Below are 25,297 nucleotides of genomic sequence, written 5' to 3'. Positions count from 1 at the left end.
GAACCCAAATATGATGAGTGGGTACTTACCAACTAAGCCAACACTTTTGTTCCATTTTTTCTTATAGTTTGCACCCAATTGCACCACCCTTTCTGTAAAATGTCTTAGAAATCCACTGTTAATCACCTGCAACACATAAACATTACATAAATATGTAAAATAAATAGTTACCGAGATGTCCAATGGCCTTAGAAAAGATATCGATTAAACATATCTCGGCAAAATTCCATTCTTTTTGGCCTTGATTTGGTTTCACACTGGCAGTTTTGAGTGCAGTGCATGCAAAAATAACTTCCAAATCTCATCACATATCTTCAGTTGGAACCTTTTTCCAACAAGAAAGTCGGTTTTTGAGAGAAAATGCCTCTCTATCTTGTTAATGGTTTTCTCATCTTACATCTGTGCCTTAGGCTTTCAGTTTTCACTTATACTCTTGGAAAAGTTTTATACACCGGTAAAGCAATACCATCAGTTACTGACATTTTCAGGTTTTCAAAATTCCTTCCCTTAAATTACACTGTGGCAGCTTCAAGTAGGTGGGAATGGCTTATTGGCCAATGCTAAAGTCAAACAGTAATTTTTGGCGAGTAATATCAGAATGCCATTCATGGATTCCTGGCTGCTACCCTATTATTAAAGTGATAGCTGTTGTGGCCGAGCACTATGTCCCTGTGGAAAGAATGAGGCTTCACAATGCGGAAGCTGAGAAGTCTGGATCACACGTCACAGAGACTTCCAGGCTCAGCCAGGAACTGGCAGCTGAAGGCGAAGTCTCCAGGCTAACATTGATAGGAGCTGACAGATAGAGTCCTTGCATGACTTACAGACCGTAATTCCTTCACAGCTTGGAAGTGAACTTTACTTGAGAAAAAAAAAGTTTGTATGATATGAATTTGTTTTATGAATGGAACAAGGCTGTTTCTTTCTGGTATCTATCAAAACACAGAAAAATACAAGATGGTAAAAAGTTAGCTGTAAAATGAATTCACCAAATATATATATTTATGCTATAAATGATGACTTAGGCCAGTTAGTGATAGATTTTATTTTTTCCAAAGTGGATTATCATTTACACAATTAAGTCCCTGAATAACTTTGAACGATATGCGTCACTAAAGGGTTTAGAGTGTTCTCATGGGTTGCCAAAATGTGTTTACTGGGTCCACTGGTTCTTAATCCCTTGCCAGGAAATCTCAGACCAATGGAGCATTGCTGGAAAGTCTTTTTAACAGCTCTACATTCATTCACACAGCAGGCCTTTTAGATCACAGACCTGTGACCTCACTTATTTGGTTGTTTGTGTTCACTAATCAGCCAGTAATCCCTAAAAATGTCCAAATCAGTCTTTGGGTTTTCCTAAAAGAGCCTTCCCTGCTCTGCTAGGCTGTCAGCATGCTGGGGAGTGGATGAGGTCAATGAGAGCTGCTGGGATGAGAGGGTCCAGAGAGACTGAAGCCGTCCACACTTATTCATATGTAAAAGATTTAGAATAACATTCTTTCTCAGTTTTTTCAATAATTAAAGGAAAATTCCTATGTTTAAACCTCTGTCAATCCATCGATGTTCTGCTGCTTTTCTCAGGTTAAGCAATACAGAAGGTTGTATTTTGAACTGCAGGGCTGCATAAAGGTTCAGTATAAGATTTTTAACTGTAAATCATGCAAAGATATTTCAGTAGAGCCCCCGATTAAAACTATAGACCTGGAAATGTGCATAATATGTCCCCTTTAATGTGTTTTTTGGAAGAGATAAGAAGGTCAAATGTAAAAACTGTCTACTATGGTTTTTCAGACCTATTCTTGCTCACTCTTTACGAACAGTTTACCATAATTCAGCAGTTTTACACTGCAGTACACAAATATAATGGACATTTTGTTTTCACTTTCAAAAAATTGTTTCAGAAAGTAGTAACTTCCAGTTACTTTTGTTGTCCACTCGGCTGGAAAGTTGTGTATATACAGTCTACAATGTTGTTGCATCCGAGTGTCTTTTTAGAACTAATATGGTTAATATTATTCATGTCTTGTACAGTTGTGTCATCATTTAAAATGCTTTAGCATTTCCCTACCAAGTAATGCACAATCAGCAGTGGTAGCTCATCTTTTGCTCTACTTCATACTATGATGCCAACTTTAACCCAGGTGGCTTTCACTACACCGTGTATTTAGTCCAAATCAAATAAACTCTCTTCATTGCTCTAAAATGAAATTGCTGTCACCTGGAACTTACAGGCTGTATAATGCTATAATTGCTTGCATCAGGATTAAATTTAACCCGGTGGTGACTTGGCAAAATATGTGTGGAAATAAAAGTTAATAGCTTTATTTAATAGAGGAAATTGATAAAATGCATCACATCTTCATACAACCCTGGATTCCATGGCTACATTCATCCCCCCCAAAGCTTTTCTTCTCTCTCAGACAGGCTCATGGCCAGAGCCCCTAAAAAAATTGTACTGTTTTCCTGTCTTCCTGCCCCTCCACCTCAGCCCTCCATCACCTCCTCTCTAGCCCGTCTGTCTCTCCTCTCAGTGAGGCACCCAGGGCCAGGCCCAGGGAGCCATAAAGGGCTGGTTTATGTTTGGTTAGTGGTGCAAAGCACCATGTGAAAAGCTTAATTTCGAAGGTCCAGGGGGATTAATCCATGCAGGAGGCAGAAGAGAAGGAGGTGGTGTGTTATCATGAATTTGTGTATGTGTGTCCGGTGAGGCAGGCAGACTGAGGTGTGGGTCCTTAGTTAAAGACAGGCATATGATTTCAATTAAGGTCCACCTTTTTCTCCTCCTCCTCCTCCTCCTCTTCACCCCCTCCTCCGCTCATCTGTCTACCCTTCTTTGGCTAAACTGTGGATGTGGGCTGAGATGCCAGAGCTGAAACTGCAGTCTTCTCCCATTTAAGACCTTATTAATCAGTGAAACTTTTAGTCAGGTTGATGAATGGAGGAACCTGGCTCTTGGTTAAATGCACCTCAGTTAAACATAACACAGAGTACAAGTGCTTGAATGCCTACCATCCATGCAAAAACAAACTTTCTTTCTTTCTTTCTTTCTTTCTTTCTTTCTTTCTTTCTTTCTTTCTTTGTCCTTTTTGTATCTTTCTTTCTTTCTTTCTTTCCTTTTTTGGCACATAAACACACTCATACATGGTCAGTCATCCTGAACCATTAGCCATGCTTGGTTACCATTGTAAAACAGGTCAGTGAAATCAGATGGCAGTCTGAGTTTATGAGCATAGAGCGGTAGACAACGCTGGTTCTCATAAATAGTTACTGTGTTTGAATTTCTTTCTGGTTCTTTCTCTTTTCTCTATTTTCCCCTTTCAAAGTTTCTCTTCCTATGAGCCAGGAGGAGTGCAGTTAAGATTTGGGAGAAAATGAAAGAGTAGCCATTCTCAAGAGAGAGAAATTAGGAAACAGATGATCTCACAGATGGCCTTTTCAACAATCTTGTTATGCTGAGTTTCTGTTCGAGATAGACTGAAGCTGCTCATATTAACTTTAAACTGTTTTGACTACATTGGGAAAACAAGATAAGGTTACCAGGGGACTTGGGGTGATAAGGCATTCACCAGATTAACGTGGCTGTCACCTTGAGACAAAGTCTTCATTAAACTTATATGTAGTCCAGACGTGAAAGGTAGAATAAATCTTTTTAATGAGACAGTTGGCTTACAGCTGATTTTTGTACTAAAAAAAAACCCAGCCACCAAAACTTCAGAGCAACCTGAAAGCACTTACAGGTCCTTAATGTTACCAAACTGGCATTTTTATAAGAGAACCACCAGATGTGCTGCCTTATAAATCTGCCATCCACCCAAAGTAAATATCTGTGCAACAGGCATGCTAGACCAGAGAGGAAAGAGCGTGAAGAGAAAGAAAGAGAAAAAGATTGTTTGGTGAAGGGGGTTCAGTTCACTTGAAACAGAAGTAGTCACACCATATCAGGTTGGAGTGTGAGCATGAAAATGGGTAAAAAAGTAGTAGCTGCTGACAACAATGACAGACATCAAAAGAAGTACTCAAGTGCAGTATTTAAAGGGAAAATTCCAACTTTTACACTTGCGTTTTCATTATACTGACTCATGTACCACAGTTAGAGAATTCTTTCTTCTGATTTCTTGGGGAAGCGAAGGAATTGATCATTCTGCTTCTTGTAGAATTTATTTTTCCCTGTCTGCTTACAACCTTATCTCCTGAAACTTACCTTATCACACAGAAGTTATATGGAAGTGGCCAGGGTCGATGGGGAGCGTACAAAGTGCAGGAGTTTGACACCAGACTGAAGTTCATGTACTGTATCCAGAGTGTGTTAGGTTGAGACAGCTTAAACACTTTTTAAAGATCATGGTTTTGTTAAATATTGAAACAAGACTCACTGCTTCAAATCAGCGTTGACTTCTTCGATATCTAAGAGCACGATCTTTCCCTGACAAAAAACAAGTGCCAAAATATAAATCGTGCTTTTGCTGAGACAAGCAAAATCCCAAACACACTTCTCTCTTCTGCGCCAGCATCCACCTGTAGGCTCTGAGTTTACATTCACCATAAGAGGGAGGGAAGGAAGTTATTAGTGTTACTCCCCGCTTCCTGCTGTGCTGTGCTGAGCTTGGTTTTTTCCTTTTTGGGAGCAACAAGGTCACAACCGAGACGCTAAATATCAATGCTGTACATATTCCAATTTTTAGAAGGCAGGGTTGCTGGTTGTTCTATGTTTGAGGGAAATTGGAAGTCAAGAAAGAACTCCTTGTTTTCTTTTGTGTTTTTTTTTTTTTTAATAAAAGCATAATCACATTACTTTTGCTCATGTATGCACCCACAGAACATCAAAGTCATCCTAAAATGCCTGCTTTGTTGCCTTTCCTCACGTACAGTATAAAATTTTCTCGATTTGATTTCTTCAGGGTTATTCTCCTATCCTGTCAGTACTGGATTGGAATTTTTTTGTCCTTTATATTTCTTTTAAGTATTTCACCACATGATTTAGCTTGAGATTAGCTGTCCTCCTTCACATGCCATGTTTGTACAAATTACGAGCCATAAATGTAATGTCTTTAGTGTCACTCCACTGCAGGAGCATGTATGTAACACAATACACTCGCAGAGATTTTCTTCCACTTGCCTCCCGTATTCTCAGAACACAGACATGAATCAGCTTGCCTGACAACGATACAGTTATTGTAGTGATTGTTATCTGCAGATTTAGCCCTTGTCCAAATATAAAAAATAAAAAATGAATTCTCATTAAGACTAAAAAGACATGTAGAGACAACGATTTTGTTCTGAAGATCTTCCCCCTTCCACTTCTTGGCCTATTCTCAGGAAATTGAAAGACGTAAGATTAATTGAGCAAGTGAAATAAAAGAAAACAGGTCAACTGAAATTAAAATGCCTGAAGAAATTACAGAAATATTATTTTGGAGCAGAGAGGGAGGTGTTTTGTTGGTGGGTAAAGTGGTGAGATAATTATTAAAATGGCATCACAGGTTCAAACAAACATGTGCATCTGCCACATCTTTATCTGACCTTGCACTGCTCCCATGTTGATGGTATGTAATCAGTAATACGTCAATATCATTCATCAGAAGATTTGATCTCCAGAGAATTGTCCTCATTTATCAAGTAAAAAATATTTTCCTAGAGCATTTCTATGTACTGCCAAGCAAAATAGAGGCCACAGTGGAATCTAAAGGAACGTTTTGGAAGCATTTTCAGTGTAAAATTCCAGTTCTGCATTGCTAAGTCAGGAAATGCTCAGTAATATCAACCAGACAATATCTGGAGCACCAGTAATTTTATCAAATGTCATTGTTCCTTGAAAATAGGAATAATAACTGTGTGTTTCACAATGTAGAGAGTGAGGCAATCATTTATTAAATTCACATGAGGTCCACCATCTGCGCAAATAGGGTTAAAGATAACAAGTAGAATCTGGTTTGGCCCTGTGGTGAGAACCAGGCTTCAGAGTGTCTGGTTTGTTGGAGAGGGAATCATAGAGAGCTGGGTGTTTCTGACATCCAGCCCAAACAGGGTTTGGCTCAGGAGGTTGAAGCTGGATTGAGCTCTGATTCCCCTGCTTGTTTCTCTGAATTTTAACCATGAATGGATATCTGCTAACATTTTGTTCAGAGGGTTTCTAGATTCATCCATCTTTGTTGTCCGAGGTTTCGGGGAGAGTAGAAAGAGGTGGTTTTAAATTTCTTGAAAGTCATCTGTCTGCAGGAAGCAGGGCAATGACAGGGTCTTGAGAGCGCTTTTCCAAATTCAAGATGTGAGCTTGTTGGTGTAGAGGAGAGGTCTCCAGTATGCTGAAAAGTGCTGATTACAGAAGACGTGTGTGTGTGTGTGTGTGTGTGTGTGTGTGTGTGTGTGTGTGTGTGTGTGTGTGTGTGTGTGTGTGTGTGTGTGTGTGTGGTCCAGGTGAAGACTGAGGACAGGATGACATCCAGCAGACCCATCTGTTGAAATGACAGGGGTCCTGTCTGGAGAGGCTGTGAACCTCCACCCCCTGTGGCTTAGGCACTTTAAACCATCCCGAAACACACAACCACACACACACTGTCACACACATGCATTCTCATTCCAGTGGCTCATAGTTACAACAGTCTGACGGGGAAGGATGACTTGTGTCTGCTTTCCCATCCTGCTGCATTGCTTAACTTGTAAACAAGTCACTTAGTTTCAGCTGAAATGTTTATAGTCCAAAGTTATGATAATGTGCAGCCAAAGTCAAAACTGCTGGCTATCTCTGAAATTCAAAGCACTAAAACACTATCAGAGGTGGTGACATCATCACAAGCCAAGCAATAAAACTTTATCTGTAAAGCTCAGTCTCTGAGACAGACGAGCCCGGCTAGCAAAGAGCGTTATCAGTGAAGCATGCTGATAGCACTGCGCCTAAAGAGGTAAACACTGAGAGGCTCGGTGATGTCACCGCAGAGTTTGTGCAAATGCATAAAAAGGCCGTTGACCTCAGCATGAACACACTCACTGAGTCTACAGTGGTGTCAGTGTAGGTGTCTGTGCATCTGTCCTGCATTAGTCCCGCATATTTTTCCAAACAGTTCCAGCAGAGCAATGTATATGTGGCAAGAGTGTAGAAAGTCAAAAAGATAATAATTTAATCTTTCGGAGTATCCGTCAGCTACTATAAACTCCTCAATTCATAGGAGAGGGAGTAAGGAAAGAAAAAGAAAAAACATTTTTTCATATTTACACCACAAAAGTTAATTTGTTTTGACAGAAACATCTGCAGGAAATCTAATGCAAGCTCCTTCTTAATAAGCCTTACTATTAAAGAGGGAAAAGCAGAAATGAAGTAGAAAAGGCTTCTCTCTCAAACCTCACTGCTGCAAAGCCTCATTTGCAAACAACCACTATTTTCGCCTCTGAAGAATTGTGGTTTTTTAGTTGGTGCACCACTGGGCTTGTTTTCTCATCGCTGTCCTGTTTTTACTCTCATTTCCAGAGCCAAAACATAATGGTACATCCTATAATGGGTCCTTTTTTCCTCCTTCAAACATTAGTCATTCTTTCTCTTATGTGACATGCTCTTTCTCTTTTAACATTGCATCTGTTGGTGCATAGATTTCAAATCACGAAAAGCAGATATTTTCATGTGATGCTGTCTTTTAGTGCGTCATGTTTGTTAAATATGTCTCTTTTTTTTCTTCTCTCTTTGTAGAATTTCCGTCCCATCACCAGCGGATATGGCGGTTACAGCCGTAAACCTTCATACACCCCTGAACCCCAGTCGCCACCAGTTCCCCAGTCACCTCAGGCTCCTCAGCCTACTCACCTGAATAACGGACACTCCAGACCAAACAACGGCCACAGCTATGGGTACGGGAACGGAACCGGGCACGCTCAGTACAACAACCCGGCAGGACTTTACGCTCATAACGGCAGCAATGGAGACAGATCCCTGCCAAGCAAGATGGGAGGCCTCAGCCTCAGCGCCACACACAGGTGAGGTGATCGGTGTGTGCTGCGCAGTAACATAAACAAATGTGTCCTAAATCTGATCATGACTGACAGTTTTGTAAATTATTATCATTAGATTATTTTCAGTCCCCCACTTTAAAAGTTACAGCAAATAATGACTTTTTCTAATATTTTTTTTGTGAAAATCTGTAAAAACAGTGAATCACCACACAGTAGTTGCAGCAGAAACTGTTGCGGCATATCAGCTTGCAAAATATCCCTCCGTGACTTTTCCTAGAACAGCCTCATTGCACACAGGTATCAACCTTTCTATTATTTAAGCCTCACCATATAAGATTTTATGTAAAAAAATACGCATACAGTATATTTTAATACTCCATAGATACATTAAACACACCAAATGCATCCATGTGTTGACACTCACAGTAACAGATGCTCACACAGAAACAGACAGTCAAACACACTTTGGACGTCTCTTGACACACCTGCACAGATGGCCGTGTGGAAAAGCCATTTGTTGTGTTGCATCCCCTCAAGCGGGTTATAAATGTGTGTGTTTAGTCTCCCAATGTACATTGTCTCCACTACGCCCCTGGACTGGACTTTTAATCCTGACTAGGTTCACACACACACACACACACACACACACAGACAAGGACAGAGTTAAACACCATCTTAACACTGCTAATTGCCCACCGCCAGTCACTTTCTCTTACACACTGATTACACAGTTCCGCCATGTCTCTCTCGCTCAGTCTCGCTTTCACTAGCTCAGGCTGTCTCTCTCACAGACAAACACACATACGCAAACACACACAGGCAGTGAAGCGCTTCTTTCAGACTCCTGGAGAGGAGTCTGGAGACAAACATGCAGTTAAGTGTGTCAGGATCTGAATACATCTGTCAGCAGCCCTGCTCATCTTCCAGTGGTTTGAGTATTTGAATGTAGCAAATGAACGTGATCCATCCTGTTAGGTTTGGGAATAACTTGATGGATGGATGAACGCGCAGAACCGGAGCACAGAGCTGTTGTGATTAAGACTTCATGCGTTTGGAATCACATGTAGAGTCTACAGTCTACAACTCTATTTTCCCCTCTGTGTGTCCATCTCTGCTGTCCCAACAAAAGAAAAAAAAAATCTGTGTCTGTTTAAACAAAAGAAAAAAGGTTCAGCATTACTTTCTTCAGCTGTTTTTCTGTCAAGTTTCCCATTTTCCAGTTGGTGGTCTGGTACTTCTTTCATTCTTGCTTTGGTCACATCATGGCACCACCTGGTAAAAAAACACTGTGGCTAAATAGGATACCACAAAAAGACAAACTCAGTGTTTACACATGTTTCCTTGGATCTTTTACAAGGGACTTTTTGTTGTCATGACTGGTTACTAAAGGAAATTAATGGTTTTTGTCACATGTCATTTTAGCCATCGTTAATCACATTACAATGCAATAATATCTTTGCTCTATTGTCTCCCCCAGCCCAGAGCCTCCCATGCAGTCCCCTGTGGGCCGTAATGGTTTCGACACACAGTCAGATGTCTACAAGATGCTGCAGGACTACGAGGAGCCCGTCTCTGAACCCAAACAGTCTGGCTCCTTCAAATACCTTCAGGGAATCCTGGAGGCTGAGGATGGAGGTAAGGATTTCTTTCTCTCTGTGTGGATGTGTTTGTGTGTGAATACTTATGTGTGTTACGATGGATAAAACAGCATGTAGTTCCACTGAATCATTTTTTTAGTGTCATGGTACCCTTCCAAGGAACAGAAAATGTACACCAAAAGGTATAAAGAGGTAAAAGCTAGAATCTAAATAATGGCCACAAATTTGTCTGTATTGTTTTCATTATTTGTATCATTACCAGCAATAATTCACATGTTTTATATGGACAGAATGAGCTTGGTTTTCTTTCCATTATTATTATGACCGGCTTGCATAATCCGTCATATACTAAAACATATTTTTGGTGATATCTGAGTCAATGCTGGTACTGTTTTTGCAAAACTTTAAGGAGCTTTCTCCTTCTGTGTGCGTGTGTAACTGTTGCTTTTTGACTGCATTTTGAGAGATGACATTTTTTGCTGCTGTGGTTTTGTGTTGATAATGTTACACTAAACGACCTTGTAAAATAGATACTTGGCTGCCTTCACTGTCAGCAGACTGTAACACTGTTGAGCAGTTATAAAATGAGACAGTTATAATGTGGCAAGATGCCTGCGAGCATCCATGCGATTCTCATAACTGTATTGTAAATTCACATTGTTTGTATGCATCTGAAAGAAATTTCCATGTAAATATTTCCTCCTGTGCAAATTAAGCTTGTGATTCCAACCAAAGAGAACGTCTTGCTTTGCTCAGGTGGCGCTTCTCTCTGCCTGTCTGACTGGCATAGTTTTCCTTTTATAGAAAGACAGCAGAGACGGCAAGGTTAGGGGATAGAGAGAGGAAGACAGAGAGAGAGAAAACAAGGGACGGAGAGAACAGGAGAAAGATGAAGTGCTTTAAATAGCTCATGCACGGATGAACAGGGGAGGGAAGTTTTGGTAAGGCAATTTACTGCAAAAACAACTTCACAAAGGACAATAAAGTGAGAAATATGGTTTTCCTGTCTGCCTTCTGACCGTTCAGCATTCCAGCTTTCTGAGGAGGAGTCATGTGATGCTGACAGCAGCAGAGCAGAGAGCGAGTGCTCAGAAATAATAACTTCTCTTCAGAATCCTTGTTTACCACTAAAGCTGTTGTGAAAGTTGGAATTATAAGCCAAGTTTTAGCGTGTTGAAGCGGAAATAGCCCAGAACTCAGAGAAGTGGGGTTATGACCTGTTAGCATGGATAGTTAATGATGAATGTTTCTCTAAAACTCAACTACAACAAATAATATTGAAGTATCCTTGAGAAAAATCCCCAAACCTTTATTACTGAAGTGAAAGAATGTGGCTGGAGAGTTACCAGCTGTGAGTGTATGAATCTGCGGGGTCAAATTCAGCATGCATACTCATGAACCTTTTCCATAGGTAAATACAGTTATAATATATGTATATTGTCATACAGTCAATGTGAACCCCACCTTCAAAGATTTATCAGCTCTGAGAGAGTTTACATACTCTGGTTTGACTGATGTGGGTTTGAATGCCAGTACTGGTACAGATGTTTTTGTTAGAGAACCTAATGATAGCTAATACTTGGTACTGATTTGAAAGTTTTCATGCAGTAAAACAACAAAAACTTATTTTTAAAATCTTATTTTAACATATTTTTACCTTTGCTTATGGAAAAATAGAAAATAGGTTGAAGCATTATGAAGAAAAAACCTTAACCTTTCCTCTCCTTGTTTAATAGTTAATACAATATTTCAAGCAAGGCCAAAAAAGATGTTAGAGTAATATGTATATAAAGATGCAGATAACCATGTTGATTTTTTTCCCCTGGAGAATATTATTATCCCAGAGCAAAAGGAAAGTTTATCACATCTCTTTGATGTGAGAGCTGGCAGGATAATCCACAGCACAAGGAACAACACTGACTGCTCCTGCAGTGAGGCTTGGAGCAGAGCCAGACCATACTGTTTCCTTAATTTAGCACTTACCGTAACACCCAAAGCAATGACAAAGAGGGAGAGCTAAAGAAAGAGAAAGAGAGGTGGCAAAACAGATGCTAAAGGAGGTTGGAGGGAGAGAGATTGTGACACTGCTGATGGATTAAACAGATTAAAAGGGAACTGTGTTTGTCTGCTGTCAGTGATCTTTCAGCGTGGGGGACCAACAGGTTGATTGACAGGCTAATCCCCCGATGAAACAGGGAGACACTTTGGGTTTATTTTGGGATTATTTTAAAAGCTACCTGTCCCTCTGTTGGTGGTTGGTGGTGTCATCTGATCTGTGTGGGAGTGTGAAATCCTGCCACAAATGTCACTAAAGTCTGTTCCTTTGTTATTGGTTTTTTAATGGCTTGATAAAGATGAGACAAGTCAAATTAACACAGGTACAGGTTAAAGTCAAATCATCCTGTTATTGAATGCATACCTCGCTGTCAGGCTTTTAAATCACTGTACTTGGTCTCCTTTTGAAGGCGAAAGCCCCTGTAGAGGCCATGTTGACTTTCAGGGGCTTTTAAAGTTCAAGCAAACAAGAGTGTCAGTTTACCCAGAATTCCACAGTCTCTGCCATGATTGGATAGCAATGTGGATGCAAGAAGGGTGGAGTGACTGATAAATACTGCTGTTAAGTTAACACATGTGAAGCAATATCACTTATAATGGATAGGTAACAGAAAGTTGTACGTTTGAAAATATTAGGATCTTTTTTTTCTAGGTGTTAGAGTATTTATTAGTTATATGCTAACAAACGAACAAATTAAAATTGTCTCCTTTTGAATGTTAAATATGAGGCGAATCAAAGGGGAAGACAGACGTGAGATGTGTTTCTTCAGCAGTCAGAAAAAGAAATAAACACGATGTCAGTGACCTCTCGGAAACTCCGTCCATTCCCTGACCTCCAAGATTGTTTGTTTAAAGGAAATTTGGAAAAATATCATATTCTGTACAGACTGACTGCCCCTTACGTTGTTTATATCCAGAAAAGTGACTTTCCATTACCTTGGGTATTTTTTTAGCAGAAAGCTCATCACAACAGCGATGAATGATGGCCGCAAAGCCCAGTTACAGTACATAGAAAGAACTCAGGAGAAAACCAGGCTGTGTGTTTTCTCAGAGGATACCCCTGTGAACTAAGACATCCATCAGCATCTCTGCTATGCAGAGAGGGAAATGTTATACTTGGCAAATTCAATTATTGATTGCCTCCTGTTGTAACATGTAAACATGGAATGGTCAAATACTGTGAGATCTGTTATTTTTAGGTCACATTGCCTAGAAACTATGTGTGAAGTTAAACTGATTCATATCAGTAGATCAACATAAAACTGGTTTGGACATCTTGATAAGAATTTCCTGTAGCCGTGACAAGATTATTTTCATTATCATTTAGTAATTTCTAATTTCCATACTCTTTAAAATGCTACAGTGATGTGAAGCAAACAAAAATCTTGGTTTTAGGAAGCTGCAACAAATAAATATTTGGTTTTACTTGAAAATAATGAATTACTTGATTATCAAGCATGTAATTAATATTTTTGTCAATCAACTATCATGTCAGCACTTTCTACCATATTTTTGACATATTTTCCATGTTTTTTTTCCTCTCTGACTGCATGTGTGGCCTCAGAGATTGTAAATGTGTCTTTGTGATACATTTCAGCTATTCACTGTATCTGTTTTTCAAGTATCTCTCTTGTTACATTGACCCCTTTTACACCCCATGGATAAGTTCAAACCTACTGCATGTGCACTATGGTCAGTAAGAAATCATTTTCTGACTTCCTTAAAAATTTGTAGATGCAATATCCCACAATAACTGTCTAAAACAATATTGCAGCTGTTTATTTATCTTTTGGATTTCCTTTGCCTTAAATTCCCTCCGGCTTCACACTCTGTGCTTGACAGGTTTGAGTTAGGATGGGGGCTTACGTGGGCGTGTGACCGTACAGTATGTCTGGTTGATATTAGTCACAGTGTAGGACACACATTGTGCCACGAATGTTGCGTGGGGTGAGATACAGTATGTGTTGGAATCGGTCAACTTGTCAATGTCTGTCAAATAAAATATGGTGTCTGTCGGCAATGAAATACGCAGGGTCCATGTATTCTGGCTATTTAAAAATGTAGAAGCAAGACTAAACAAGCACTCATTCATTCTGCCTTCTGTGTCTATTCCCGACTATGGTCTTAAGACTTTTATTAGTCAACCTTCCCCTCTGTGAGAAAGTCACGAGAGTGCTGCACATAAAAGATGTTCCATTAGAGTGCATCATTAGGTAATAGAGACATTAATCCCAGAAATAACGTACCCAGCTAATGGCAGGTCTTAATCACAACCTTGAGCAGTCAGAGTCAACTGTTACTGGGAAATTGAAAGTGCTTTGAGTCAGGTGCCAGATATGCGAGGTAATTAGACTGTGGTTAGTGGCAGTGATAGGTGGCCTGTTGGCCCGAATAGCCTCTGCTGGCACATCATCAGTGAAGGAAAGTCACAAACTGCAGTTCATGGCCATGCCCCCACCGATCTATTCTGGTGCACTTGGAGGAGCTTCAGATACCCAGGATAAAATATGCCTCTTTCATGCATTCCAGTCAAGCATAACTAAACGCTTGATGGTTGGCATTGATCGCTCTTAATAAAAATGCCATTCATGGGAAGGCAGCAAACTCTGTCTACCATCATGATTTATAGCTCATGTGTTAGTTTTTACAAACAGCCATTGTTTGTGCAATTGTAACAACATGAATGTGCATTATATATGAAATTAAATTAGTTAAATAGCATTTGATTGAGTTGTTGTCTTGATGTAGGTACAGAACTGTTTCTCTCGGCCAAAAAATAGATATGTGTTGAATTTGAAAGTAAATGTTCAAGAAGTGTTTGTTTTACCAGATGTTTAACAAAAAATGCATCTAACTGTTTTTGTCAGTAAGATTAATGTCATGTTATAACTCACCTTATATTGGCAGCAGATATCATGTGATTGCAGCATATTGATGTAAAGTTACCAGAGGCCCACAGCGAAGGTGTTCATGTTATGTCAGCACCGTGAATTATCAGAGCATATTGTACATGTATAGTGCGAATGCTTCTCTGGCCTGTGAATGGATTATGGTGTAGTTTCCAAAGTCTCTGTGTTTATTCTGTGCTTATTTTCTTATTTCTAGGTGTTTCCCCAACAGAGAGAATGAGAAACTTAAAGTCTCCGGTCAGGTCTCCAATCCCCAAGCTCGGAAGCCCCATCCCCAGCCCTATGTCTGGTCTCCAGAAACTACCCCAGTGCACACGCTGCTGTAATGGTATTGTGTAAGTATTGTACACATGTTGGTTTTAATTTTTAAGTAAAAAACAATAAGTGTCTGTGAAGATTTGCTCTCATCCAGGTCATGGTTGACTTAGCCTTTCTGGATATAGATACCAAAAAGTGAATAACACAAGTTAAGTCTGGAATTGGGTCATACAGTTATAAGTCAGACACTCCTGTTAGAAGTCTGTGATTTCTTTTTGAGTCTATTAAACACAGACCATTCAATATATCTAAAATGTTTTCTTTATATTTTATATTCCTATTTAATATACCCCCATCAATTTAAGACGTCCATTTTTATTGCAAAAAGTAGCTTGCATAACTTGAATCTATACCAGTGACCAAATTGTGCATCTTAATGGTCAAAAATAATGGTTCCTCAGGTCTACAATTACACATTACTGAAAATACACTAAATATAAATGATTTATTCTCAGATTTGCAATTTTATTCCCCATCTGGAAGTTAGATTTCTCCCTCCTGTTTTATCACCCCGTCTGTAGTCATAAAGTTTAAAAGTTGAACTGTGTGAGGTGAGTCAAGGTTCTTCCCTGACTCTGAAACAAAGAGTCAAGGAAGAACCTTGTCACACAGGTGGACCTGCACCAACAGGCCTTTCACAGGTACTCGGGGAAAATCTATTCCCATTTATCATTTTAATGATTAAACCAAGCCATCCTCCACACCCTTTTCCCACGCACACATGCTGTATACACATATTCTTACCTGCACACATACACATAGGAGCATATACCGTCAACATAAGTGCTTACCCACACGCACATAGCTCTCTGTCAAAGAAACCACATGCACCGGTAATCCCCCCTCTATAAAAGCAGCTGCAGGTAGGCAGTGATGTCATGGACTTACATTACTCGTTAACAAGAGAGCATTGTAGGTGCTTGCATGGCACAATAAGCCTGTTATGACCTGGGAGCATTTTACAGCCTTTTAAACAAGTACAGAGCACTGTGTCAAGAGTTTATCCTGCATGTCGTGTGGTTAAGATGCAGAAAGAGGTTAAAAAAAGAAGCAGGATTATGACTGAATGGTCGCTGGACCGAATCCACAATCCAAAAAGGAAAGTCTTATAGGGAGCAGTGAATGAACAACGCCCTTAACAACTGCTGTCATTGTGTGACTGATTAAAGCAATAAAATTCCAAATCAACCTGTTTTGATCAGTAGCCAGCCAGCAGAATAAACATGATCTATTCAGCCTCCAGGTATGACAGAATAAATGTGATAAACACAGTATAAATATGGTGAGACATATTCAAATCCTTGCTTGGTTACAGGTGTTATAAAGTGCTTATTTGCATAGATAACATGAAGCTCAATAAACAACTGTGAGCCAGTCAAAAGCAATTCATCATCATTATTTATTTCCTTTTAAAGTGTTCTGTCTGCTGTGATGATGGCACCTTCCTAAAAAAAACTGCTTGCAGTTTCCCTTGTAAGGCACTCTGCATTTTGCTCATCACTGCATCATTTTCCAATCACTCAGTACAATCATTCAGTATGAGGGTGTGTTCTTCCTCATACTGAATATTTCCTCATTCTTCCTTACCTCATACTTCTTCCACTGTCAGTGAAAATACAACTCAGATTTACACTCCAGATCTGGCGCAAAACATATCAAAAAGAAACCACAAGATGAAGAAGAAAAAATAGAAATCTGTCACCCCTAATATGATCTGTGTCACTATCAACAACCAAAGCCTGGATATTAAGGAAGGGATGAAGGACAAGAGACCTTCAAAAATAAGTCTTAACAGGATCAAACAAAACCCTCTACAGGGGATCAAAGGGGAAAGTCTCTCTTTTTGTCTTGCTGGATTGTTTTTCATTTTTCCTGTTATTTCTAGATTGGCTACATAACTCTAAAGCCTTCAAAAATCTAATACTCTCTCCCTTCATCTTTTCATCTCTTCCTCCAGTGGCACCATTGTGAAGGCCCGGGACAAGCTCTACCACCCCGAGTGCTTTGTGTGCGATGACTGCAGCGTCAACCTCAAGCAGAGAGGGTACTTCTTCATCGAGGACAATCTGTACTGTGAGACCCACGCCAAGGCACGTGTCCAGCCCCCAGAGGGCTACGACGTTGTTGCTGTTTACCCCAACTCCAAGGTGGAGCTTGTCTGAGATGGAGATGGAGCTGGCTATACTGTAATATAACTGGGAAACCAAAATATGGGAGAATGGGGCTACTGAGTATCCTAGCCAAGATTTATCAGGCTCTGTCAAGCAGGAATCCTGATCTTGGATCAATTTTTTGGTTGCAGAGTCGTATGAAATGTGTGTTTCAGTGATCTCAGATCAGAATTTCTACACTGGCAGGCTTGATTATTGCTATGTATATTGAGCATATTGAAATATGTTGAAATAATAAGAGTTGGATCTGATGAGAATTCCAAAACTCCAATCCGTTAAAACACTGACATTGTACACTATGTCCTGACCTGACAGCCCTCATCTCTCAATCAGTGCGTTTACATTGAATGTAGATACAAGCAAATTACTGAACTAGTTAAGGTAATATCCAGGAAATTTGTTCATATGAACCTTCTTATCTACACATCACAATCACCACATATCACCAGAATATTCCTTGCACATGTAATAACAAAGAAAAAAGACATGCACAGATGGCAAAAGTCAGCAGAAAATTGAATGAGATGTTTGTGCAGTGTGAAATAATTATACCAGCATACTCCAGCTATCTGCTTTTCTAACAATCTGAATCAAATTCAATGTTGCATGACAACTCTCACTCAAGCCTTAAAATGACTAGAAAACCAGTGTGAATGATGTGGGTAATCACAAAAGATTGTTGAGTTGATTAGTGTGTTTGCTGTGAAGAACTGTGCAGAGGAGTTAGTGGGTTTTTTTTCTGACTTTGCAATTAGCTTTTATAGCAAGAGTTTCCCATGCAGCACATCACACCACAAAATGTCAGTCTGTTTTACAAAGCATTTAAGGTATGTATTGTTCAAGTTTTGATTAAGAGGTTTAAAGGTTTAATTGTCTCTTTAACTATGTTACAGTTTCACATTATACTCCTGTTGCTTCTGGACTTTTGCATTTGCAATTTTACATATATGCAGTTTACTTTTCAGACTTTAAGACATAGTTTTTTTAGGCTTTCTATGTTGCAAAACTGGGGAACATCTCTGTTTTTCTGCTCACTTCTCAGTTTTGTAAAACATTAAGCAATAATTCATTATATACAGTTCTCTAACAGATATAATTGTGAGTGTTGGAATGCCAGTGTGCTTTGGTGAAGAGGTTTACTGAACTTTAACATATAGTAAATGCCTCCATATGCAACTATGCAAGCACCACCTGCTGAAATGTAAACAAAACCCTGCAGAACACATCCTTAAAGTTCCATGAGATACACTAGAACTTTTTTTTTATAAACAACTAATTGCAAGAAATGAGACTTAAATGATGAAATAACTTCTAGTCTAATGCAGGCATGATACACATTCACATAAGACCCTTAACTAAAGTTCAGCACCTGACTGAGAGAGGAATTTCAACTATCACTCATGTTCACACTGAAGAATTCCTGTTCATAAAGTCAACAGCACGGAGTTCACTGGGTCTGTTTATTAAAAACACTCCAAGTTGACACCAATAGGCTCTTTGCTCCCTGTGACAACTTTTAAAAATGGTTATGTGCATTTGAGACAGGAGACACGGCCATAGAAAACCTCTGGAAACTTGTAAACTGGGACTCCACAGCCTACAACATGTGGGAGCAATATTCACTTTGTTTAGTTTTTTGGATCCACTACACAGATACATTTCTTTGGAAGAGAGAAAGACACAAGTTGGAAGTACCTTATGCATAGTTGTATTCCCTTCCTACTATTAATTCAGATTTCTGGTCACAACCAAGTCTGTGATGCAAATGAAATATATTTCTACATAAGCAGAAAAGGAGGGAGTAAGTGAGAGAGAGCAATGGGGGGAACAGCATGTATTTTCATTTCTTGACAGAAATTCTTTCTTCAACGGGAAAGGAGCATGTCGTTATGAGTGTAACATGTGGCCATCAGTCTTGGCTTATTGTGAATAGTGAAGTAAACTGATTGTAGAGGAGTGGTCTTATTCTTAATTTTAGAAATGTTTTTAACAAAACTACTTTTGTAATTTGAAATGAGAAACTGAATTTTGCAGTGCTTTGATGATATCCATCTTTTTTTTGTTGTTTTTTTAGATATGAACAGTAATGCGTAGCTGCTGGTATGCCATCTATACTAGTTATCTTGTAAATTATGTGAAAAATTATATTGCTACCACATAGTTTTTTTTGGTATTGTACATATTTCTTTCATTGTGATTGCCTTAACATATATAACATGTCCCTTATGTGCTTTTGCATACCCTGTGTCTTTGAACGATTTCCATGCTCTTTGACACAAATCTTCTTCTTGTGTTTAACTTATTGCTTTACCAACACATGTTTTTGTTCTCAATCTTCTTGTTTGCTATTTTTTCAGGATCTAAATAAAATGAGAAGTGCATTACTATGAGAGGATTGTTCACATTCTTCACAGGTCTTAACTGCAGGATTTCCCCACAAAAGATTTCATGAGTTGCACTGTGAAAAACACAAGGGATTCAATTTGTCTTAGTTTTATACCCCATGTTCTGACACGTCAGTTTCTCCATAACACACATTTTAAGACCACCAGGCTGCAATATGTGGGTCTTGCAACCAAAATCCCCAGTCATTCACTTCACACAGGCACTTAAATCTCAGCATAAAATTGTTTTTGTGTCACAAAACCAATTTTATTGCCCATGAGAAGAAGTGTGTTCTTTCAGTTTAGGTCAGCAGCTACCCTGCTGAAACTGTTGTACACTTAGAAATCGTAGTCTGAGGTATTACACACAAAGCCTGTTTCTGGACAGAGTGTAAACTAAACCAGGAGTAGGCCTTAATTTAGAATAGTTCATCCTTGTTTACAAAGTTACTCTCTGAAACACATCTTATATAGTTTTCACAGTAATAACTTCTTGACTGTGTAGTCCAGGATAGAGTTAAATTAGATTTGTTTCAGCCATCTGTTTTAGTCCTCATTTGTAAGAATATGCGCAGACAGCAGTGGCCTGGGATGCATAGAAATCCTGGATGGCATCATAAGAAGCTCAAGATATAATGGAATCTGAGGAGTAAAAACTGACAAAACAGTATAGACTTGGGACAGAACATGTAGAAAAGGTCATATGCTTTCCTTTTAATGACAACAATGCAAGTCCTAACTCCAGTAGTGGAATAATCACTGCAATTTCTTTTAAGTCCTGTCCTGTCAAGGAGTACTTGCCCAGCCAGCGGTTTTTCTGAAATTCACATAATCCATTCATTTCTACTTGCAGACAGCATTCATTGAAGTTAATCCGGCATCGTTGGAGGTTTAATTAAGCCCCCATTTAGTCCTGGTATCTCTATTCTTTTATTAATTCAATAATTTAAGCCTAGGTTTAACCTAAGACTACTACAAACCATATCAGAGAAAGCCATTTTGAGTTACCCTTGTTTAAAAGGCCACTTTAGACTAGAACTAGTCTTAATGCCTGTCTGGGAAACGGGCCATGGCAATTTTGTATTCTCATACTTTGTAGCAATGCTTTATGGCACTGCAAATGTGTTGATTTCCATCATAGTTCTGGCTTTTCACGTTTGTGTATGTGCATCAGCACCAGAGCATCATTATAGTAAATCTATAATGCATGCAGTTGCAGTTGCAGTGCATGGCACAGATTCAAGGGAACTCTTGTAATCGAAACCAGGAGGTAAGAGGCGACCTCATACCCAATTAAATGACGTTGTGCTTTCAATAATAGCTCATTCAACAACTGCAGTAAAGGCGTCCAGATTTTGAGAAAGAGGCGGGGGAGAAAGGGAGAGGCTTTAAATCAGGGTGAGAGAAAGTGTCACAGGAAAAGAAAAAGAAGGAAAGAGAGAGAAGTAAACAAAGTGCTGGTGTCTGGACCAACAGATATTCCTCTGTAGAGCTTTGTGCAATCAGCATTACTCACATTTGTTAATGTTCCCCACATTATGCTATAAGTCCTTAATGCAACGTAATGCACTTGAGTTAAATCAAAATAATATATATTTGTGTCTATGCCAGACTTCTGAAAAGTGTATTTTCTTCATGGAAGAAATGGAAGTCAGCACACTTTAGACATACAGCCACCTCAGAATGAAAGAGCTGGAAATGGCACATCATCCATTGTATTTCAGTTTACTTTTTCTCAAGTAAATATGAAATTACCAATCTGGTGTGGAAACCCCTCACAAAACAGCACTTAACAGACCCACACAGTGAATTATATAAGGCAGTTATAAATACTGAGAGAGAAGCTGAGACCTTGCTACATGGAAAGAATTTTGCTTCTCTCACATCTATAAACATTCAGTCCATTTTAAAGATAAACACTTCAACTTCCTCAGAACCAGGGAGCTCGCTTTGCTCTGCATACTGCAGCATCACTTCTTAACCAGCTCACATCTCTGAGCACTGGCTTAGCAGTTTTCTTCAACTTACTTCCAGGGTCACATTCTTCATGTTGACCTGCACGGAGAGCTAAATAGGTTAACATCTCTTTTATGTTTACATTCATGTATTGTCTGATTTGACCAGGGGATTAAAAAATATATCATAATATATAATAAATATGCAACCGAAGAATCAAATTCATTCAGTCAGAATTTTACAAAGTTTGTTGACAAATCAGATCAGGCTTAATAGCTTTACACAGTTTAGAATATCTTGTGAAAACCTAGCCAATCCTAAGAAATAAAAATGTATCCAATTTAAGTTTATACTTTTGCAGGCTTCACACATTGTTGTACTTAAATCCATCTCCAATTAAAAGTTCTTAAGACAGAAGTAAAAGGTACACAACCTCACAGCACTGGCTGTGTGGTTAAGAGGCTTGTTTTCTTCCCTTTGGTAAGAATGCTGACACTGTTAATGCTGCTCCAAGACTTGTTCTGGGTGCCTGACAGTTCTTTCTGCTGATATAGCTAACCATCATGCGGGACCCACTGCTTACACCAAGTGGTTGTTTCTCATTCTCATCACTTTCTCTCCTACTTTCTTTCATTCAGCTACCTCCTTGTCGTCCCCCTACTTTCTTTCTTTGCATCCTCAACAATGTCACACAGAACAAAAATATATAACTATATTACCAGATATTATTATCTCACTTTAATCTGTGCACCTCTCCTCCATACTTATGGAGCATACTGCACATTCCATGTTTCTGGGGCCATAAGGTACCAACCTGTTGCCTGTGACAGCCGTGATTTGTAGAGTCTCACTGGATGAGTGCCAGCGATACCTTGGTATATGAGACTGTACAGTATATACAGCAGAGCAGCATTCTAGCCATTCCTCCTCAGCTGTAAATTGAAAACATGTACCATAACTCAAAAACCTATAGTTTAAGCACCACAAGCAACACGCGAAACTGTAATATATTACAGTAAAGGTTCTTGCAAGTTATAATATGGAGCTCTGCTAGAAGAGTGTTTGGTCGATGATGAAAGAGCCGAGAGAAAGAGCCTGTTTATCTTCATAATAACATTGGCATTTTGTGCATATTAAAGGGCCGGCAGTTTTGTAACCAAGTTCCAGTCTAATGGCTGGTGTAACTGAAGCAGTAATGCGTTTGATTTTGATTTGATGACCTAACATGATGCCAAAGAAGTTACTGTGCACATAGTGGACAGCAGGAGAATAAAAAACATATCCTTGCTGTATGCTATGAACCTGTAGCTCACAAAAGTCTCTCTTAAATGAGAAATCTTCTGCCAAAATCATTTCCTGGTCTCTCATGGTGCTTTTTTTTAGTAGTAGTATTTATATTCTGCAGTACATGTCTGCAGGGATTTGTGTTTTGTTTATATATACAGTTGTACATGTGTGTATATTCTATTTATTCAGTGGGGACAAAATCTACACACAGAGACTGAAAGGTGCACAGTTTGTCTATATACAGTACCCACATGGTTTGTTTTCAGGGATTTTCGTGTATGTTCCTAAAAGCCCCCTGATCCTCTGAATGTTTTGGTTTGGCCTTGTGAAGGGATGAAGCTTCCATTGAGTTTTTTGCTTTGATTCTCATTAAAAGGGGATTCAGAAAGAGACAGTCACTAATCTTGAGACATGTCACAGGATGACCTCAGAGTCGCTTGGCTCTCAGATGAGCAATAAATTCTTGTGAGGAAAATCAGAAGGTGGACCTGAATAGATTGGTGGGTATAAAACAGCACTGAGGCTGCCAGAATGAGGGGCTCATGGTCTGTAAAATCTGTACAATGTGAGAGAAATTAGTTTCTCTGAAAGGGATATTGTGCAGGAGACAAGTGGAAACATAGCATAAGCTGAAAGTAACCTGAGCTTTGCCAGGGCAGTTATTTTCAAACCCAATTGTTAGTCTGATGTAGCAAGATATCTTAAAATCATGTTGACAGATCTCAATAAAATGTGGTGGAATGTAAGATCATGGGCCAAGGAACAAGCTATTTACTTTTGAACACTTTTCTCACGGACTACCAAACTCACTTGGATCAAAAACAACCTTGCATATGTATTTTATGAGCATCTATCACTATTTTTATGCAGTTCCAAATACAGATTCAACTTATCTAAATATTTTTCAACTATTAAAATAGAGTAATGACATATTTATGTTATTTGACAGAGAAATACCCTCTCTGGGTAATGTCTAGTTTAGGTTAGCTGCCTAACTTGTCAAGTAAAAAAGCCTGACCCCACCCTGAACTATAACTGCTTACACTGAAAGGTTTCACATGGAAACAGTGCAAAATGCACGTCCGTTGCGCTGTAAAGACATTAAATATGCTCAGATATTGTGTCGGATATGTCATTTGTGTTTCAGTACGTCACAATTTCATCAGACCGTGGCAGAATCAGAAGCTAAGGTTGCACTGACAAGAAATGACTTAAATATGATGGTCATGGAAGAGAGTTATATACCTATGTCAAATTTTATTTTACACTAAATATTTATTCATGATAGCATTGGCAAAGATGTACAGAATTATGAGTAACACAGAAAAGGAATTCCCTCTGAGGTATTTTGCTTACTCTAAGCGTATATTTTGCCAAAGTGGCTATTATCCAGTCACAGAGAAGAGCTTGCTACAGTATCTATTAGTTTTTCAGACATATGCAACATATCTCAACCCTCTCAAGTCTGTTTAAATAAAAGTGGATATAAAAACCAAACAGGCGAGTCATTCTTTAGAGGGATGTCTGCTTTTAACAAAACCTGGCTCGGAATGAGGTGCAGTGAACTGAAAGTGATGACAGACCGGAGCAGGCGATGGATTCTGGTGTAAACTTCATCAAATGTGTGTGTCTAAAGAAGAAGAAACAAAAAAGAAAACAAAAAACAATACCATTATTTCTTTGCTTTAAGACTTTGCTTGTTTAGCCAATGTGATTTTGGATCAAATATTACAGCATTACCTTGTCACTCTGAATTTATGAAGGTTTTTCAGGTCTGGTGTGTTTTCTGAATTTAACGAGAGATGTGGTTTTAAAACTGAAAATTCTATAAAGATTCAGTTCAAAATGAGTAATATAACAGGAACACATTAAATATGTGATGAAAAATCACACATTTACAAAATTTTAAAATAAATAGTGACATGTGGACTTAATAAAACACTATAACCCTACTCTCAGAGGAGTCACCACTATTCCTAAGCACTATTTCTATGTGAGAGTTTTTGTTAAACTATTCACTTGCACCAGTTTGCCAGCTGCTGCTCTTTGTCAGCAATGGTCAGCATACATTTTCTCAACAAATTTGCAACAAATTTTGAACTATGGATGTCAAATTTTCGGCTGTACCTTAAATTAAATTATGGACCAGATTGATCTATGCTCTACACCTCTCCAATGGAGTGGAGGTTCTTCTAAGAAATCTGGTCTGGTCGAGGTTCTTAATTTAAGACATATGCAAAGTAAGAAACATAGGGACAGGAAACAGGAAAGCCCAATGAAGCTGACCCAATCCCAACAGGCCAAACAAAACAGTAAACTGTTGTCTTCAAATTTAAAGAAATCTCTTCATCCAACTCATTGCACAACCACTTTTTACTTCCTTTTCTTCTCTTCATTATACTGTCTGTACTTTTTAACACTCTTTTTACTGACACAACTGAAGCACACACACATTCCCACACACACTTCTTTGCATACCCCCTTTCTACCCTGACAATACCTTTAAAAGAAGCAGCTGCATGTTTCAGTGGTACCATAGTGACTGTATGAAAAGTTCCACAGTGGCAGGCACTATAGGACAAACACTGCAGGATACAAGTGCCAGCTCTCACCCTCCCTAACTCCTCATTTCTCTTTCTCCCTTCCCTGTGTGCCTTTCATCCTTTCCAGACATCTTTAAC

At 39.0% G+C, this 25,297-nt stretch overlaps 1 protein-coding gene across 1 annotated transcript in view; it reads left to right on the top strand.

The window, feature by feature from the left end:
• The window catches only part of pdlim4 (PDZ and LIM domain 4), a 47,906-nt gene extending 28,527 nt beyond the window's left edge, over positions 1–19,379 (top strand). The window contains exons 4-7 of the mRNA XM_042431881.1: positions 7,679–7,962; positions 9,416–9,573; positions 14,697–14,835; positions 16,776–19,379. Coding sequence (XP_042287815.1) covers positions 7,679–7,962; positions 9,416–9,573; positions 14,697–14,835; positions 16,776–16,980 — 786 coding nt within the window. The 3' untranslated portion in view covers positions 16,981–19,379. The remainder of the gene's footprint in view (positions 1–7,678; positions 7,963–9,415; positions 9,574–14,696; positions 14,836–16,775) is intronic.
• The last annotated feature ends 5,918 nt before the right edge of the window (positions 19,380–25,297 follow it).

This window comes from Thunnus maccoyii, chromosome 13 (assembly GCF_910596095.1).
Source record: "Thunnus maccoyii chromosome 13, fThuMac1.1, whole genome shotgun sequence".
Taxonomy (NCBI): Eukaryota; Metazoa; Chordata; class Actinopteri; order Scombriformes; family Scombridae; genus Thunnus; species Thunnus maccoyii.
Note: the sequence above shows the minus strand (reverse complement) of the source record. Positions and strands in the feature narration are given on the sequence as shown.